The sequence below is a fragment of the Phoca vitulina genome, unplaced genomic scaffold (assembly GCF_004348235.1).
Source record: "Phoca vitulina isolate PV1807 unplaced genomic scaffold, GSC_HSeal_1.0 scaffold12, whole genome shotgun sequence".
Classification (NCBI taxonomy): Eukaryota; Metazoa; Chordata; class Mammalia; order Carnivora; family Phocidae; genus Phoca; species Phoca vitulina.
The window spans coordinates 5570055-5587348 of record NW_022589715.1 but is presented as its reverse complement, the minus strand read 5'-3'; the positions used below and the strand labels follow the sequence as shown (position 1 = coordinate 5587348).

The 17294-nt window shown below is 41.6% G+C and overlaps 1 protein-coding gene and 1 pseudogene across 4 annotated transcripts; one reads left to right on the top strand and one right to left on the bottom strand.

Moving 5' to 3' along the window:
- The first annotated feature begins 272 nt into the window (after positions 1–272).
- Positions 273–7646, top strand: SRSF7 (serine and arginine rich splicing factor 7). 4 transcript variants are annotated; one of them, XM_032410332.1, is made up of 8 exons: positions 273–441; positions 1472–1652; positions 1929–2105; positions 2984–3058; positions 3140–3241; positions 5069–5122; positions 5660–5695; positions 6258–7646. In XM_032410332.1, the coding sequence occupies exons 1-8, from the start codon at positions 414–416 to the stop codon at positions 6310–6312; spliced, it is 708 nt and encodes a 235-aa protein (XP_032266223.1). In that variant the 5' UTR covers positions 273–413; the 3' UTR covers positions 6313–7646. The 4 variants fall into 4 exon arrangements, with proteins under 4 accessions (XP_032266223.1, XP_032266222.1, XP_032266225.1 ...); XM_032410331.1 differs by having other exon boundaries at positions 3140–3250; XM_032410334.1 differs by lacking the exon at positions 5660–5695.
- A 7202-nt stretch (positions 7647–14848) lies between these two features.
- LOC116636483 lies at positions 14849–15211 on the bottom strand (annotated as a pseudogene).
- Positions 15212–17294: the final 2083 nt, after the last annotated feature.

Here is a 17294-nt window from a genome sequence, read left to right as displayed (position 1 = left end):
GTCCCTAGATTGGGGGAAATGAAAGGGGGGAGGGAGAAGGGGAGGAAAATGAGGAGGGTACAGGAAAAGGGGGAGGGGAGGGGGCGGGACACCGCGGGGAAGTCCACAGGTTTACAGGCGCGGTCTGGCGTTCCCATGGAAACGTATCCCTCCGCCCGCGCCTAGCGTCTTAGCCTCTTCAGTTCCCTCCGCGCCGCTTCTCCACTGTTTCCGCCCAGCTCCTTTGTGCCGCGCAGAACGTCGAAATGACGCATGCGCAGAGAGACACAGCCGCCGCATATATAAACGCGAACCCAGCCTCTTCCTCGTAGTGCCGCCGGGACCGTTGGCTACTGAGTAGGTTTTGGAGCTTTTGTATTCCTCGCTCCCTGGGCTCTGCGAGCTGCAACAGCCGAGCTCGCGAGCCAGTCATCATGTCGCGTTACGGGCGGTATGGAGGAGGTAAGAGGCCAGGGCCCGGTAAGGGACGTTGCTGTGGATGTAGTGAGTATTGCGAGGCCGTGGGGTTGGCGCGGCGGTTGGGAGACGGTTATTCCGCGTGCGTAATGGCGGCTTCGGCGCACACCATACGAAGCCGGAGGCCGCGGGGGCGGGGTGTCGAGGGCAGCCGGGGGATGGCGGGTGCAGGTCTGTGGTGGGTTCCGTATTCATTCTTGGGCGATTTCGTTTCCCACCACAGCCCGAGGCAAGCCCACGATCACTGATTCCCTGTTGCCCTTCCGCGAGGCGCCCGCCTGCCCCCCCGTCCCCCCCCCCCCGCTCTCGGCTGCCATTTTGCGCACATTGACGACCATGGTGGCGCATTTCCTTGGCGCTTTCCCGCCACTTTAGCAGACAGATGTGGTCGCAGCCGTAAAATCAGGGGTGAATTTGAGACTGAACAAAAGTGTGGCAGCTTCGAGCTGCGCATTCTCGTCAGACAATCGGTCGAACTGAGGAGTGGGAATGGAGACATAATCTTTTCGTCTGGCGGCTGGTTTCTTTTCTCTTTTAGCTCTTTCGAGCGCGGTTTATGGCTCTGGGGCGGGGAGCTGGAGTCTGGGCGAGCCTGCGCCTGGGGCGGTTGCCGCGGAGGACGAGAGCCGGCGCAGCCCCGCTCTCCCGGTCCGGCCCCTGCCGGGGCCCGCCCGCTGCCGACGCTGCCGGCCCGCGCGCTCCCCGCGCGCCCGGGGCTGCCGGGACTCGGGGGCGGGGCCGGGGCGGAGCCCGCCCCACGCCTCGGAATATCCTACCACGTGTCTGTGCTTCTGTTTTGGAGGTCGTTTCCTTATTAGAATGTAAAAATCTTTGTCATACACCTGGCTTCTCAAAATGTATGGGTTTTGCTGGTTTTAAGGCTAAAGTAAATGTTTGATAAAGCATTAAACGTGCTTTGCACAGGATTAAGGATGGCCTGTTTGGGGCACAGAATTCACTCAGACTTAGGCAAATTTTGCATAACATGCATTGTTCTATTTGCGTTTTTAAACAGAAACCAAGGTGTATGTTGGTAATCTGGGAACCGGTGCCGGCAAAGGAGAGTTAGAAAGGGCTTTCAGTTATTATGGTCCCTTAAGAACTGTGTGGATTGCGAGAAATCCTCCAGGATTTGCCTTTGTGGAATTTGAAGATCCTAGAGATGCAGAAGATGCAGTGCGAGGCCTGGATGGGAAGTAAGTAAGATGTTGGTTGTGAAATTGACGTGTATTAGAATATTCCTGTGGGCTGGGTAGTGAGCTAGGTGATAAGCTTGGATTTTGTAGTCTGGAGGAGACTAAATAGCTAATCATAATTCTGTATATTTAAGATATGAAGGGGGCGCAAAGGTGGAGTTGGAAGGGTTTATAAAGATAGCTGAAGTTTGTGAGGGAGAAGAGTGGTTGGAAAGTTCTAAATCTAGAAGTGATGTGTATTCTTAGCATTAGAATTTTGTTGATTCTCTTTTATAGGGTGATTTGTGGTTCCCGAGTGAGAGTTGAATTATCAACAGGCATGCCTCGGAGATCTCGTTTTGATAGACCACCCGCCCGACGTCCCTTTGATCCCAATGATAGATGCTATGAGTGTGGCGAAAAGGGACATTATGCTTATGATTGTCATCGTTATAGCCGGCGGCGGCGAAGCAGGTATTTATTTTAAGAAGAGAATGGTTGGTATACTAGTTAATCAAGTAATTTTTTTATTAGCAAGGCAGAAACTAGTATTTTTCTATAAACTTGAATGTTAATTGTACAGGTGTATTTTACAATTTTTGTTTAATTAAACAAATGTTAATATATTAATAATCAACCTGGTCAAAACCTTTCAGGTTTCTTCGTTTGAGTCAGTCGCCTTGATTCAGAATGTCACGAGCCTTATGATATCATGCTGAGGCGCCTTGCAAATCCGACAATTAAGATCCTCCTAGACCTTGAGGTGATCAGCATAAGAGGCCAGATCCCCTCGAGTCATCTACACCTAGCTTCACCTTATTCTTTAAAGGGCAGAAAATTTGAGACGGTGATCGCCGTAACAGTAAATTTGGCTTACAATTGGGGCCCCCTCCGGTTTAGAAAGAGGAACACCAGATTGACCACATTCCCAACTAGAAAAATCTTCTTGCGTCAATCAAGCCTCACCTGGCTCATTTGGCTGTCAGTTTGATCGTCGTTAGATTGAAGAAAACATCTAGATGCAGCGATCGGCTATAGATACTTCTAGATCGTCTAGATCTACTAGACCATGGGCCAAAGAGGGTCGACCTGCAAACTTGCAAGGTTTATTTTAAATACACATTACAGTGTTTTATATTATGTAATTCTAAGATGTAATTCAGCTTTTAACAAATCTTTTTTTAGGTAGTAAAAAAAAAAAAAAAAAAAAAAAAAACTAATAGGCCCAGAGTTTATTTCCAAATGAGACACTAAATTTAAATAGTTTTGAGATTTGATTTCAGCAGAGGCACACAAACTCTAAAAACGAGTTACCATCTAACATTTTGTTTTTTTCTAACTTAAAAAAATAGGTCACGGTCTAGATCACATTCGAGGTCCAGGGGTAGGCGATACTCTCGCTCACGAAGCAGGAGCAGGGGAAGGAGGTGAGAAATACTGCTTAATTTAAGCTTTAACAAGTGATAAGCTAATTGGACATAAGACTTAAACTTGGATTTATGTTTTAGATCAAGATCAGCATCTCCACGACGATCAAGATCAGTGTCTCTTCGTAGATCAAGATCAGCTTCACTCAGACGATCTAGGTCTGGTTCTATAAAAGGATCGAGGTATTTCCAGTATGTAACACTTTTTTTCCCTTATTTGTATTTGGATTGTCAAGTCTTAATGACTGCACTTTAAGACAATGAGTGTCTTAAAGACATAATTGAAATGGATTGCTTCAGAAAATAATTTTTTGAGGTCTAAAAGTTGAATTTATACGTGACCTGTAAATGGATATTACTGTAATTATACAGATAAAGAAAAGCCCAATCAAAGATTTTTAAAGGCTTGAGAGGCTATGGTAGAGGATGGTCCAAAGCACAAATCCTCAAGTCATTCCAGTGAACACTCCGGGTAGACATACTGAACTCGAGTCAGATTATGTCTGTCTAGGTAAATGATGCTACCTTTAAAAGGTGATAATTTCTGGATCTCTGATAAGGAGGCCCATTAGAACGAGTAGGATAGGGTGCCTGGGTGGCTTAGTTGGTTAAGTGACTGCCTTCGGTTCAGGTCATGATCCTAGGGTCCCAGGATCGAGTCCCACATTGGGCTCCCTGCTCAGTGGGGAGTCTGTTTCTCCCTCTGACCCTACCCCCTCTTGTGTACTCTCTCAAATAAATAAAATCTTTAAAAAAAAAGAATGAGGAGGATACTTAGAAGCAAGTTGAAACATAAAAATTTTTCCTTTTTTGAATGATGGGTGAATTTGAGACCATGGGAAGTTGTTTACAGTAGTAGTGTACCTGTGGGTGAATGTAGGCTGTTTTTAACCAGAGACTTACACTGAAATGTAAGAAGTTAAAAATCAAACTACGAACCTTATTTTTTTTACTCCTTTTATAGAAGTCTTTTAAAGGTGATAGAAATGGTTAAGATTCTAGAAAATGAGATGACAATACTACAGTTGAGTCACTAGTAGGGAATGCCACTGGGAGTTAAATAATAGCACAAAATCTCTAAATGCAGGGATTCTAAAATTTTAGTGCACTTGAGAAAGCTTTGGACTCCTTAGATGAATGCATTGCAGGACCCCAATTTGTGTATTTTAGAGCCAGATTTAGTTTGTATGACAAATCGATGGTCCTGAACTGTGAAAGCTTGTTAATGATCTTAAGAATAGTCTTTAAGACCCAGTTGTGACTTTCTACTCACCACCAGAAGAATTGAAATCTCTGTTTAGGGGTCTGTGTGATGTTGTTTTGATTCCTTTAAGATAAAAATAAACCAAACCATAGCAGTCTTAAATGAAAACCATTTTTTATTTCTCTTGGATACTATATACTCTAAGATAATGTCATACCTCTCTTCAGGAACTGTGACAATCAGTCCAGATCAATGAGTATGATAGAACCAAGTAATTGAAGTGGTAGTTCTTACTGAAAGTGTCGTTTGTCCAGTCATAGGCCGATAGAAGAAAAGAGTTGTGTCTTGCTTAGTTTTTTTTTTTTTTTTTTTTTTGTAATACTTCATTAAAAAACTTTTAGGGGCACCTGGGTGGCTCATCGTTACGTGTCTGCCTTCGGCTTAGGTCATGATCCCAGGGTCCTGGGATCGAGCCCCGCATCTGGCTCCCTGCTCAGCGGGAAGCCTGCTTCTCCCTCTCCCACTCCCCCTGCTTGTGTTCACTCTCTCACTGTGTCTCTGTCAATTTTATAATAAAATCTTTTAAAAAACAACAGTTTTTTTAATCTTTACACCCAGCGTGGGTTCTTAACTCCTAACCCCTGAGATCAAGAGTCACACACTACCTACTGAGTCAGCCAAGCACCCTGTGTCTTGCTTAATTTTAGTTTCTCTATTCTTAGTTTACCTAATAAAAGTGCTCAATAGGTGTTTAAAGAGATTATTCCTATGAACTAATTGGTATAATTGTTTTTCTTTTTATTAAGATCACGGTCGAGGTCAAGATCAAGATCCAGGTCTCTCTCACGACCACGAAGCAGGTAGGGTAAAAATCTGATGAATGCTCTTCTGGTTATATGGCACCAATATCCAAAGAGTTCAAAGTGTTTTGAATTGTTGAAATTTCAAGTGTTAACTTTAAGCTTAGGTGTTAGTGGAACGCAGTACCTTCTTAGTAAATCAAACTTTAGAACTTCCATTTATACGTGGCCTATTGTGGCTGACTTCCTGGACAAGAAAATGTCAAGCTGTAGTGAGAAGTTTCTGGCTTTGGGGTTACATGAAGAGGCCTTGTTAGAACTGATGGGCGCATGGAGAAGCATTCTGAGATAATTGTGCTTAAAGCAGATGTAAAGATGATGATGCAGTGAAGCAGTTCACTCATTTTATGAAGAACAGTTGTTGGAAGATTGGCTTTTGTTTGCAAAAACTGCAAGGCTCTTTCTCAGTTTAATTGTGGCCTGACCTTTTAATTTTAAGCTCAGGGCAACTTTTGGGGGTTCATTTCATGATACTGTGATTATAAGAAAGGGATTGGTTAGTACTTTTTCTTAATAGAATTTCTCATGTTTTGACAGCCGATCAAAGTCCAGATCTCCATCTCCAAAAAGAAGGTAAGCTAAATAATTTGTTGCCAAATCTTAACTGTCAAGTGTGGCCTCTGCAGAATTTGTTTTGCTTACTGCTTACTTTTGCAGGCTTTGAGCTCTTTGGAGAATTGGTGCTATATATATTACTGTATACTAAGTCTCTTAGGTGATTGCTTTTCCTACTTCAACATTCGTGTGTATTTTTGGTAGATATTTAGTCATAAAATGTTACGGTGATTATTAAGATGTTTAGTGCTGTGAACCTTTAACTGTATAATTTCATGTTAAGAAACCTTTTTCCTCCACATGGGACGATAGGTAAATGAAGTACCCACATGAAGGAAAAACCTCCCAGAATTCAAATAGTTCTCTCGCAGTTATAGCAAGGTGGCTATTAAACCTAATCTTAAGTGGGGACAAAGGATTTGTATGTAAATCTTCTGATTTTTAGCTTTCTGCCATAAAGTACTTCTGGCCACCTTTGAGTTTATTGAAATTGAGTTTTGCCCTGACATGTACACAAGAAGAGTAAATTTCAGTAAGTACTAATCAGTGCCGAACTTAATTTTTTTTTTTTTTTTTTTAGTCGTTCCCCATCAGGAAGTCCGCGAAGAAGTGCAAGTCCTGAAAGAGTGGACTGAAGTTTCTCAAGTTCACCTTTTAGGGAAAAGTTATTTTGTTTACATTATTATAAGGGATTTGTGGTGTCAAAGTGTAACCTAGGAAGGGTATTTCAACCATCTAATCAAAATGGATCTGGATTATTACTCTGTAAATTCACAGCAGTAAGATAATATAAAATTTTTGTTGAATGTATTAACATCCTATGGTCTGAAAATGTGGGTTTTTATTTGGCACATTTAAATAAAATGTTTCTAACTAGATTTCTGATTTGTGTTCAATATTAATCAGTTTGTTAAGCTTGAGGGGTAAACCTTGATATTAACCATATTCATACAGACTTAACATTTCAAAGTTTAATGGTGTTGAGTCGTCAACGTCATTAGCTGTGGTATACATACACTTTGAAAATTCCTTTTTATCCTTAGAGCTTTGGGTGAGATAAGAACTCAAGTCCCCTTAATAGCATAAGTGTATATGACAAGTCCCTACATTAATCTTTTGGAGTTGGTGTTATTAGATACCAAGCTCTAATCTCAATCTGTCAACCTAGAGGGACCAATGATTCCGAAGGCTATTTAGTTAAGTATAGTAACTGAGGTTTTGAGGCTATTAGATGGGATGGTGTCAAACTAGAACTCCTGATTTTATTAAGTTCTACCCAATGTTTTTTTGTTTTTTCAACATTTTATACCACAACTTTTGCATGTTTGAGGAATTGTCTGAATTTGGGACAAAACATCTTCATGTAAACCAGCTTTGCAAAATTTTCCAGTCCGGATAATCTGTCTCTTGAAATGGATTGCCATATTCTGAGCAGAGATCTGTTAATTCCCAATCTAGGTTTTTCAGTTTCTGACTACCAACATCTTATTTTGCCAGGCTGGTGCAAAAGTAATTAAAGATGTCAATCAGAGAAAAAAAAGATGTCAATCAGAAATGTTAATGAGACTAAAGCAGTTCTGTAAATCTCACCTACATTTAGCAACACCTTATGTAGTTGTTTTGGTAGCATCTGGTAGATCTTAGAATATAGCCAGTAGATTCTTTATTGAGACTTTATCTTTAGTAGGGCAATAGTTAATTTTGAGTTTTCTGGTCAAGCTTTTACCAGGTATTCATTAGCATTGGTGCAAAAAAGCGGAATACTGGTCTGCATCAGATTTCATTTGGTCTGATCACTAGTGCGTTGAAAGATTGGATGCTTTGTTTTCAGAATTTTGACAACTGGCTGAATTATAATGGTGTAAAGCTGTGTATAATTGGCAGGCTTATTTGTTCCACTTGGTCAGCTTTAATTGTTCTGTATTATATAAAGATAAGTTCACTTAATAAATCTGCAGAGAACAAACAATCCTGATATCAATTTTTGGAAGTGGGAGTTCTGAGCCAAGAGTAGGAATTACGTGTAGCTTGGGGATGGATTGCTAGCAGCATCCTAGAGATTAGTACAAAAGGATGAGAAGGATATAGAGGAGGGTAGGGGCAAAAATGGGTTTAAGAAACCAGCACAGAAAGTTTTGCCCTTAATGAGAAAGGGAATGCTGGGTATCTAGGTTAGTACCTTTCACATGCTTGACAGCAACTACTTCTGTGATTAGTATACATCTTAAAATGATAACACTTTGATGCAGTGTACTTTTGTTTACAGTTTAAGATGTTAGGAATGCTAAATTTATGTGACTGACTTGATAAGTGCTAGTCTAGGCTCATTCCTTCTAAATTTTAAACCTGGCACTACCTGGTAGCTAATTAAACACATTAGACACAGTACTTTGGACATAAAATCTTACTTTGGTCCTCTCACCTACCGAGAGGTGTTGAAAGCTAGGTAATGCATACCCCTGACTTCACAGTGATAGTTTTCCTTTGGACTTGGAGCTAGGCTAAGTATTGAGTGAAAGAGGTCCTACCACCTTGCCATGTTCCCTCCTGAGGATGAAGGAAATCTGAGGGAGTTTGGAAACACCATCAAACTGAGAATTGGTTAAATGAATGGTGGTATGGGATTGTGATTTCTCCTTTGTGTAGCCTATCTTGAAGTCTAAAGAGCATGGTGATTTCCAAGATAATATTAAAAGGAAGTGGAAGCTCTTAACAGCTTGGCAAGGAGTAATCAGAGTGAAGAGTAATAGCAAAAGAATTCATTAGATCTGGCTCTTCTTGAGCAACCGTTATTTGGAGGCCTTTGGAAGGGAGGGCTGTACAACCTCGATGTAAATAATTGCATAGCTGGAAAGACATGATGGAGTAAAAGTCGAAGTAACATACTAGGGGCCTGGCTGGTCTTGGAGTATTTGGAGGGTGGTGAAAACTGGTGACAAGCCAAAGAAATGGGGTGAAGGTGCCTAGGTTTAAGGTATGGTAGTATTAAAGCTGTTCTATCCAGAATTATCTTAAGGGACGGTGGCAGGGAAACACCAGTAGGCAGCTTTAAAGCCAGATAGGTTACTTTTTCCACACCTTAGGGGTTTCCTGTTACCATTCTAGTAAAAATACCAAAGGACATTTTGTCAATGCCCACAACAAAATAGTGCTGTTAACCCCATCTCGCAGAAGAGGAAATGGGTTCAGAAAGATTAATACTGTACTATTATCCTGTTAGGAGGTAGGAAACGTTTGAATCCTACATACCATTCCAAAGCCCTTTTTTTTTTTTTTTAAGGATTTTATTTATTTTGACAGCACAAGCAGGCAGAGCAGCAGAGGGAGAGGGAGAAACAGGCTCTCCGCTGAGCAGGGAGCCCGATGCGGGGCTTGATCCCAGGACCCTGGGATCATGACCTGAGCCGAAGGCAGACACTCAACCGACTGAGCCCACCCAGGCACCCAAAGCCCTTACTTTTCTTATCAATAAAGCACCTATGGCTCCTTTAAAACAAAACCATATGGGAAAATCAGAAAATACAATCTATGATTCTACCCATTGTAGATTATGCCATTGCTAATAATTCGGCTATTTTCTTTCCAGACTTAATGAAGAAAAGATGCTGGATAGAAGGATAACAAGCATGTGGAATGCAGTAGCCAATTAACTGTTACGCCCTCAAGGCCAGTTCTCAGATCTAGTGCTTTTTCCCTTTCCCATAGGCCATTGGCCCAACTTATTTTCCATTTTATTTCATTTTTTGACTTGGTAATATATATTCAAGGTGTATACAGTAAGAAGGCTCCCTACCCTTAACACAGCAGCACAGTTCTCTCCCCAAAGGTAACCCCTGTTACCAATTATATAGCCTGAGGAAATATACATAGATATTTTCTTCTTTTTCCTTTTAACACAAAAGAGATAGACCTTCTTTTTCTCACTTAACATTTTGGAGTTCTTTTATGTAGGTAAAAATGGCACTTCCTCATTTTTTTATGTTGCATACTATTTAGTTCCTGGATATTGCATAATTTATGCAGTTAACTTTTGTGCCCCTTCAATGTGCCAGGTATTGCTAGCCTTGGAAAACAGGTGAACAAAGTCTGTCTTCATGGAGCTTAAGTTCTGGAGAGACAAATGAACAAACAGGTGGGTAATAACATATATGCACAACCATGAAGCTGGGGGGGAGAGAGGGGGTTGGTTGGTGTTGAGTAAAGGGTATCTAAGGAAGGCCTCTGATGGTGACATTTGTGCAAGTGAGGGAGTAAGGTACATCAACTCTGGGCAGAGCGCACAGTAACTGTGAAGGCCCTGAAGAGTTTTCAGTTGGGTAAGGAGGCCACTATGAAGTGAACAGAAGCGAGAAACGGGAAAAGATGGCATAGGAAGGGAGAGGGCTGTAGGATATAGATCATACAGGACCTTGTATACTTAGGAGAGTGCTTGCTTTTTTTCCACTGAGCGTTTTTGAGCGGAGTTAACAGGAACTGAATCAGTTTCTTATCACCTGATAGGGTTGTTTCTAATTAACTGTAACAATGCTGTAGTGAATCAATCACCTTGCACAATACAGTACATGTGAGCCTGCATATCTTGGATAATCCCTAGAAGTTGAATTGCTGGTCAAAGGATATGTGCATTTATATATATATATTTTTTAAAGATTTTATTTATTCGTAAGAGACAGGCAGAGGGAGAAGCAGGCTCCCCGCTGAGCAGGGAGCCCGATGTGGGACTCGATCCCAGGACCCTGGGATCATGATCTGAGCCGAAGGCAGACGCTTAACCATCTGAGCCACCCAGGCGCCCGTGCGTTCATATTTTTGCTAGATATTGTTAGTTTGCCCTGGTGACTAGGTATATGTCTGTTTCTCTCCTGTTGTCTGCGTGGTATACTTTGTGTAACATGGTGGGCTATCACTTGTTAATTTTACCAATCTTGTGTTGGAAAATGGTGTCTCAGCATAGTTTTTTTTTTTAATTGTGGCAGAATGCATATTTTCCCCCTATTCTGGAAAGTTTCCACATATTCAAAAGTCTGGTTGACGTTCCCTTGCTCTCAACACCGTGAACTTCTATAGTCGGATTCCTATTCACACTGTAATTGCCTATTTACTTCTGTGCAGGTATGCTGCCAAAAGTCTAATTGGGACAGCATGTACCAGGCCTTACTCCATTTCCTCATTGCCTGGTACTTGATGAAGGAAAAGTTAGTTAGTGGATGAATGAATGAATTCTAACCTATTAAACCAAGCATATAAAACTGGAACCTCCTCTCTTGTCTGAGACCTTTATAATCCCCATTTCAATGAAAAGTTCCCATTTCCTTCCAGCTGCCTCTAAGACTGACTCTGACCCTGTCTGACTCTGCCTGCAGAGGATCTGGATCCACAGGCCGCTGTTAATGTCCAGCTCCACTCTGCAGCTCTAGTGCAAGGGTTTTTTCTCATTTGGCTTAAACTCCAAGAGTTCTCCTCAGAAAGGGTGTGGAAAATTTCTGTGCAGACAGTTCTCTGAGAAGGGTGGAGACTTACCTACCACTCCAAGAGCTGGTGAGCCCAGATGAGTCCGCCTATCCCATGTGAGAAACATAACGTCATTGGACCAACAGCAGCCATTTCATATGACTATCAGCTGCCTAAGGTTATATCCTGTAATCCTATCCAGTTCTCTGCAGATTCCCTGGGTGGTTCTTGGTAACCAAAGCTTGCAGGAGGCTGAATGTGATCCTATAGGAAGACCTGTTAGTTTTTTGTTTTTTTTTTAAAGATTTTATTTATTCATTTGAGAGAGAGAGAATGAGAGACAGAGAGCACGAGAGGGAAGAGGGCAGAGGGAGAAGCAGACCCCCTGCTGAGCAGGGAGCCCGATGTGGGACTCGATCCCGGGACTCCAGGATCATGACCTGAGCCGAAGGCAGTCGCTTAACCAACTGAGCCACCCAGGCGCCCGGAAGACCTGTTAGTTTTTATTTTGGGTTGTAGCATATCTTGAAGAAATCTGGATTCTAGAAAATGAATCTGTTCAATGCCAAGAATAAAAAATCTGGCTGTAAAGAAAATATATATGGCAGAGGTAAAGTTAGATGGGCTAGTTTATCTCAGTCATTGTCAAAACAACCATCACCAGAGTTCCTGGGCTCCTATAATAAGAACATACTGCCTTCTTTAACTAAGTATGGTTATACTATGCTTTAATGTTTATATTCTTTCAGAGTGCAGGCTGTTTAGACCAGGATTTAGGAAATGATGGCCCACAGGCCAAATCTGGCCCACTGCTGTTTTCATACAGCTAATGAGCTAAGATGGTTTCTACATTTTTATGTGGTTGGAAAAATTAAAAGTGTAATAATACTTAATGACATGAAAATTATATGAAATTCAAATTGCAGCATCCATAAAGTTTTACTGGAACGCAGCCAAGGCTCATTTGTTTACCTATCATCTCTTGACTTTTTGTGTTACAGTGGCAGAGTTGAGTAATTGTGACAGTAAATCACAAAACCATTTACAGAAAATGTTTGCCGCCCCTGGTTTAGACATTTATCTTCAACTGTTCACAATCTTCCGTATAATTCTTTCTGAAGATCTTACCGAGACACACTGTTGGTTCGGGAAGGTTGTTTCTCTGTGACTCATTCTTGAGGAAGTGCTTCATGAAGCTACGGGGCAAATTCTAGCTAAACATTTATGCACTTAGAATATTAGTGAAAGCTTTTACTCTAGGGCGGTGGTTTTCCCTAGTTACATATTAGGATCACCCAGAAGCCTTAGAAACATTCCAATGAAGTCAAAATTGCTGAGGGTGATGCCTGAGCATTAATATTCTAAAAATCTTCCTGGTGATTCTAATACATAACCAGAATATTGCAGTTGGGGGTAGTAATGGCCCACCTAGTTCACTAGTTACTGGACGGATTGGCCTGGCTTATTACTATTATAATACAGTTTGCAATACTCATGTGATTCAAAGGAAGGTTCTAATATGTATTCTTTATGTTTCTCTGATCCTTTCTCTGAGCAAATGACCTTATGCTGGAATGGAACCTTTCTTTCTTTCTTCCTTTCTTTTTTTTTTTTAAGAATTTATTCATTTGAGACAGAATTTATTCATTTGAGACAGAGAGCATGAGCGGGGGAGAGGCAGAGGGAGAGGGAGAAGCAGACTCCCTGCTGAGCTGGGAGCCTGATGTGGGGCTCGGTGTGGGGCTCGGTGTGGGGCACGATCCCAGGACCCTGGAGATCATGACCTGAACCGAAGGCAGAGGCTTAACCATCCGAGCCACCCAGGCGCCCCTGGTAGAACCTTTCTATGAAAATGGTAGAAACTGCATTTTAACTTATGTAAATACCAGCAGAGGTCACTGTGCTCAGAGAAATATTCATCTAAAAGTTAACATGCTGTTCAGGAAATTTGAAGCAGTATTTACTAGAACTATTGGTTTTACCCAACACTGAGGTGACTCCAAGAGTAGCCTCTGGTCACAATTATTGCTTCAGAGCATCTATGGCTCTTCTAGCTGCATACATACATTTATAATTGTATCTTTCTGATATGATGATGCTTTTATTATAAAGTATTTTTGTCTCTCTGAATATTTCTTGTTTTAAAGTCTATTTTGTCTGATAGTAATATAGCCACTCCAGCTCTATTTTTTTTTTTAAGATTTTATTTATATATTTGACACAGAAAGAGAGCACAAGCAGGGGGGAATGGCAGGCAGAGGGAGAGGGAGAAGCAGACTCCCTGCCAAGTGGGGAGCCTGATGCAGGGCTCAAACCCAGGACACCAAGACCATGACCTGAGCTGAAGGCAGATGTCCAACCAACTGAGCCACCCAGGTGCCCCTCCAGCTCTCTATTGATGACTGTTTTGTATGGCACATTTTTTCCATCCACTTAGTTTCAGCCTATTGGTGCATATAGTTAGTTGCTATATCTTGCTTTTTAATTTCAGTCTGACAAAACTGCCTTTTGGGGTATTTAAGCCATCTACAGTTAATACAATCATTGATATGGTTGGATTTACAATTCCCATTTTTTTTTGTATTTCCCTTTTTTTTTCTTAAAGATTTTATTTATTTATTCATGAGAGACAGAGAGAGAGAGAGAGAGGCAGAGGGAGAAGCAGGCTCCCAAGGAGCAGGGAGCCTGATGCGGACTCGATCCCAGGACCCTGAGATCATGACCTGAGCCGAAGGCAGATGCTTAACCATCTAAGCCACCCAGGCGCCCTGTATTTCCCATTTTTGTTGTTTTCTATATGTTTCCTGTCTTCTTTCCCCTCTTCCTCTTGTACCTGCCTTCTTTTGTATTGTTTTTTTGGTGTATCATTTTAATTCCTCTTGATTTTATTTTTTACTGTATTTGTGAGTTATTTCCTTAGTTGTTATATCTTCATTTATCACAATGTACTTCACATTAATATTCTGGTAAAATACAGAAATTTTGCTCCAATGTATTTCCTTTTCCTGGATTTCCTTCCCATGTGCTGTAGGCATTATAACTCAGTGATACAGTGTCATAATTTTTGCTTTATATGCAGTCTTATGTCTTTTAAAAAAGAGATGAGAAAATACACAGGCCCTTTTTGTTACCCATAAATTTACTATATCTGATATTCTTTCTTTCCAAGGATTCATGTTGCCATCTTAATTTCCTTTTAGCATGAAGGACTTCCTCTAGTATTTCTGGCAAGGCAGGTCTGCTAGCAATGAATTCTCTAATTCTTTATCTGGGAATGTTTTCATTTCATCTTTGCTTTTGAATGGTAATTTTGGGTGATATGGAATCCTTGGTTTTTAAGCACTTTGACTATGTCATTCTGCTGCTTCCTGGACTCCACTGTTTCAGATGAGAAGTCACATGTTAATTGTATTGGTGGTCCCCTGTAGTAATGAGTCCTTTTTCTCTTGCTTTCAAATTGTCTTTGTTTTTTGGCATTCAGTAGTTTAAATATTACATATCTAGGTGGGGATCTTTTTGTATTCTCTTGGAGTTATTTGAGCTTCTTGGTTGTATTGATTAATGGTTTTTGTCAAATTTGAGAGTTTTTGCCATTATTTTTTGAAATATTTTTCTGACCGCTTCCTCTTCTTTTGTTTTGTTTTTTGTTTGTTTTGTTTTGTTTTTTGGTTCTCAAGTTTTATTCAAGAACTCATATAAAATATTCCAGATAAATGAGTTTTAATCCTCCTCTTCCTCATCCTGGTTAATCTGGAAGTAATGCATTTTGTAACTCTCATTGCTGTTAGCTACTGTGTGTAACCAATCACATAGATTATTATTCTTCAAATATTTTTTGGTGAGATATTTCAAATACCTTTTGGAAAAAGGCACCTCAGAGGTCACAGTAATCTTGCTCTTGCTCCTTTAGATGGTTACAACCTCTCCACTGAGACTCCCAGTTTCTCCATTCACTTTCCTCTTGCAGAAACTGCTCAAAATTGGCAGTGTCCATGATTCCATCCTCTACAGAGGGGGTGCGGTCAAGGGTTCCTTTTTCTTGCTCCCACTTCGCCATAAGCTTTTTCACAGGTGCCATGGCACTGTGGAGACAGAGCGCGTCCTTTCCTTTTTGGACCCTCACACATGTGTTGATGTGCTTGATGTCTTACAGGTCTCCGAGGTTCTGTTCTGTTTTCCTCTTTCTTGAGATCTTATTTACTTACTTGAGAGAGCACACACAAGCAGGGGGGAGTGGCAGGCAGAGGGAGAGGGAGAAGCGGACACGTGGGACTTGATCCGGGGACCCTGAGATCATGACCTGAGCCGAAGGCAGATGTTTAACCAACTGAGCCACCCAGGTGTCCCTGTTCTGTTTTCTCTATTTTTCAGATTGATGATTTCTATTATCTTCAGGTTCACTTATTTTTTTCTCCTGTCATCTCAAATCTTAGCTTCTCTAGTGTTATTTCATGTGTTACTGTACATTTCAACCCTACAATTTTCACTTGGTTCTTTTTTGTAATCTATCTCTATTCAACTTTTCGGTTATTTTTAAAAACATTCTTGGGGCGCCTGGGTGGCTCAGGCATTAAGCATCTGCCTTCGGCTCAGGTCATGATCCCAGGGTCCTGGGATCGAGCCCCACATCGGGCTCCCTGCTCCGCGGGAAGCCTGCTTCTCCCTCTCTCACTCCCCCTGCTTGTGTTCCCTCTCTCGCTGCGTCTCTCTCTGTCAAATAAATAAATACAATCTTTAAAAAATAAAAAAAACATTCTTGTGTTTATTTTGTAAGTTTAGCTTTCTAGGGGGTTGCCCTGTGTCTGCATAGCTTAGTGGTGCCAAGAAACCCCAACCAGTCAGATTTCTGCCCTTTGCTGATGGGTCTGTTTTAGATGGGGAGTGAATTCAGTGTTTGGGCTGTTTTCAAGTCCGTCCTGGCTTTTGCTTTTTGCTGAACCCCTTTTAATTTCCTGTGCATGTGCATCCAGCCTCAGAGTTGGCCAGGAGTGTACAGCTTGGACCCTACCTGGTCTCTGCTATGCATGTGCACAGCCTCTGATCATCCCGAAATCTGCATTTTCCAACCAGAATGCAGGGTCAGGCTAGTAGAGCCGTCAGCTGTCCCTGCTTGCATAGCAATGAGATCATTGATAAAAATGCTGGGTATTGGTATTGGTATCCCCCGCTGCTCCAAATTGAGTGAACAACCCCTTCAGCCACAGCAACCTGCTGGCCCACACGTTCTATTTTGCTCTGGCAGAACCTCCACAGTGACTGAGCTGGGGGAGGAGGAGGGTGGGAGCAGCTCCAGGCAAAAATGCCACTGTCTCCCACGGTCCCTGCACAAAGTCTGCAGTTGTCCAAACATAAAACACATCTTAGATTGTTGTATGCTTTTGGCCAGTTTCCAGAGCAGCAAAATTGTTTGGTCAATTTTTTTTTCAGCATAATAGTTGCTTTTTTGAGGAGAGGATTTGCTGACCTCCTTCCTGGGCTATAGGTGGAAGTGCTACCCAAAGCATCTGGGACTTGAATTATGTTTTGAATAATTGGAGGAGAAGTTGAAACTTGAAAAAGATAAATGCCTCAATTGGAAAAGGATTGCACTCCTACCAAAATTATCTAAATAGCCCACGGCAAACTGGTGATCCAATTGTTTAAAATGGTTACGACTGATAATGGGAACTGGCTAAGGAACAGGAGGTATGTGCTGTGTTTCCCTTCTGTCTTCTGCTGGTAGTTCTGTATTCTTTCACGCTCTACTCTTCACGAACTATCCTTGTATTCATCGACACTAACTTCCTTTAGTCCTTTGAGATTAGACGGTCATTGGTTACCTAGCGGTCACAACAGTTCAAACTCCACAGTATGCCATCTTAGTTGGTCTTTACAGCGATGTCTGTGTAGTTGTTTAGCATCACATCTTACCTGGTTAGGCAAAATGTCTGGGAACTAGAAAAATGAAAATCCCACAGCTAATAAGAACTTATATTCTAAGAATTTGAAACAGGAATCCATAGATCATTGAACTAAGGTCAGTGATAGGCTCACCTGTGAAGGGTCAGAACTCAGAATAATAGCACTAGTCTGGTTGTGGGTAGGGGGGTGTATGGTAAAGAAGGCATGGACTCCTGGAGGCCTGGAGACTTATTCTTGTGGGGGTGGGGGTAGGTTGTGTTGCATT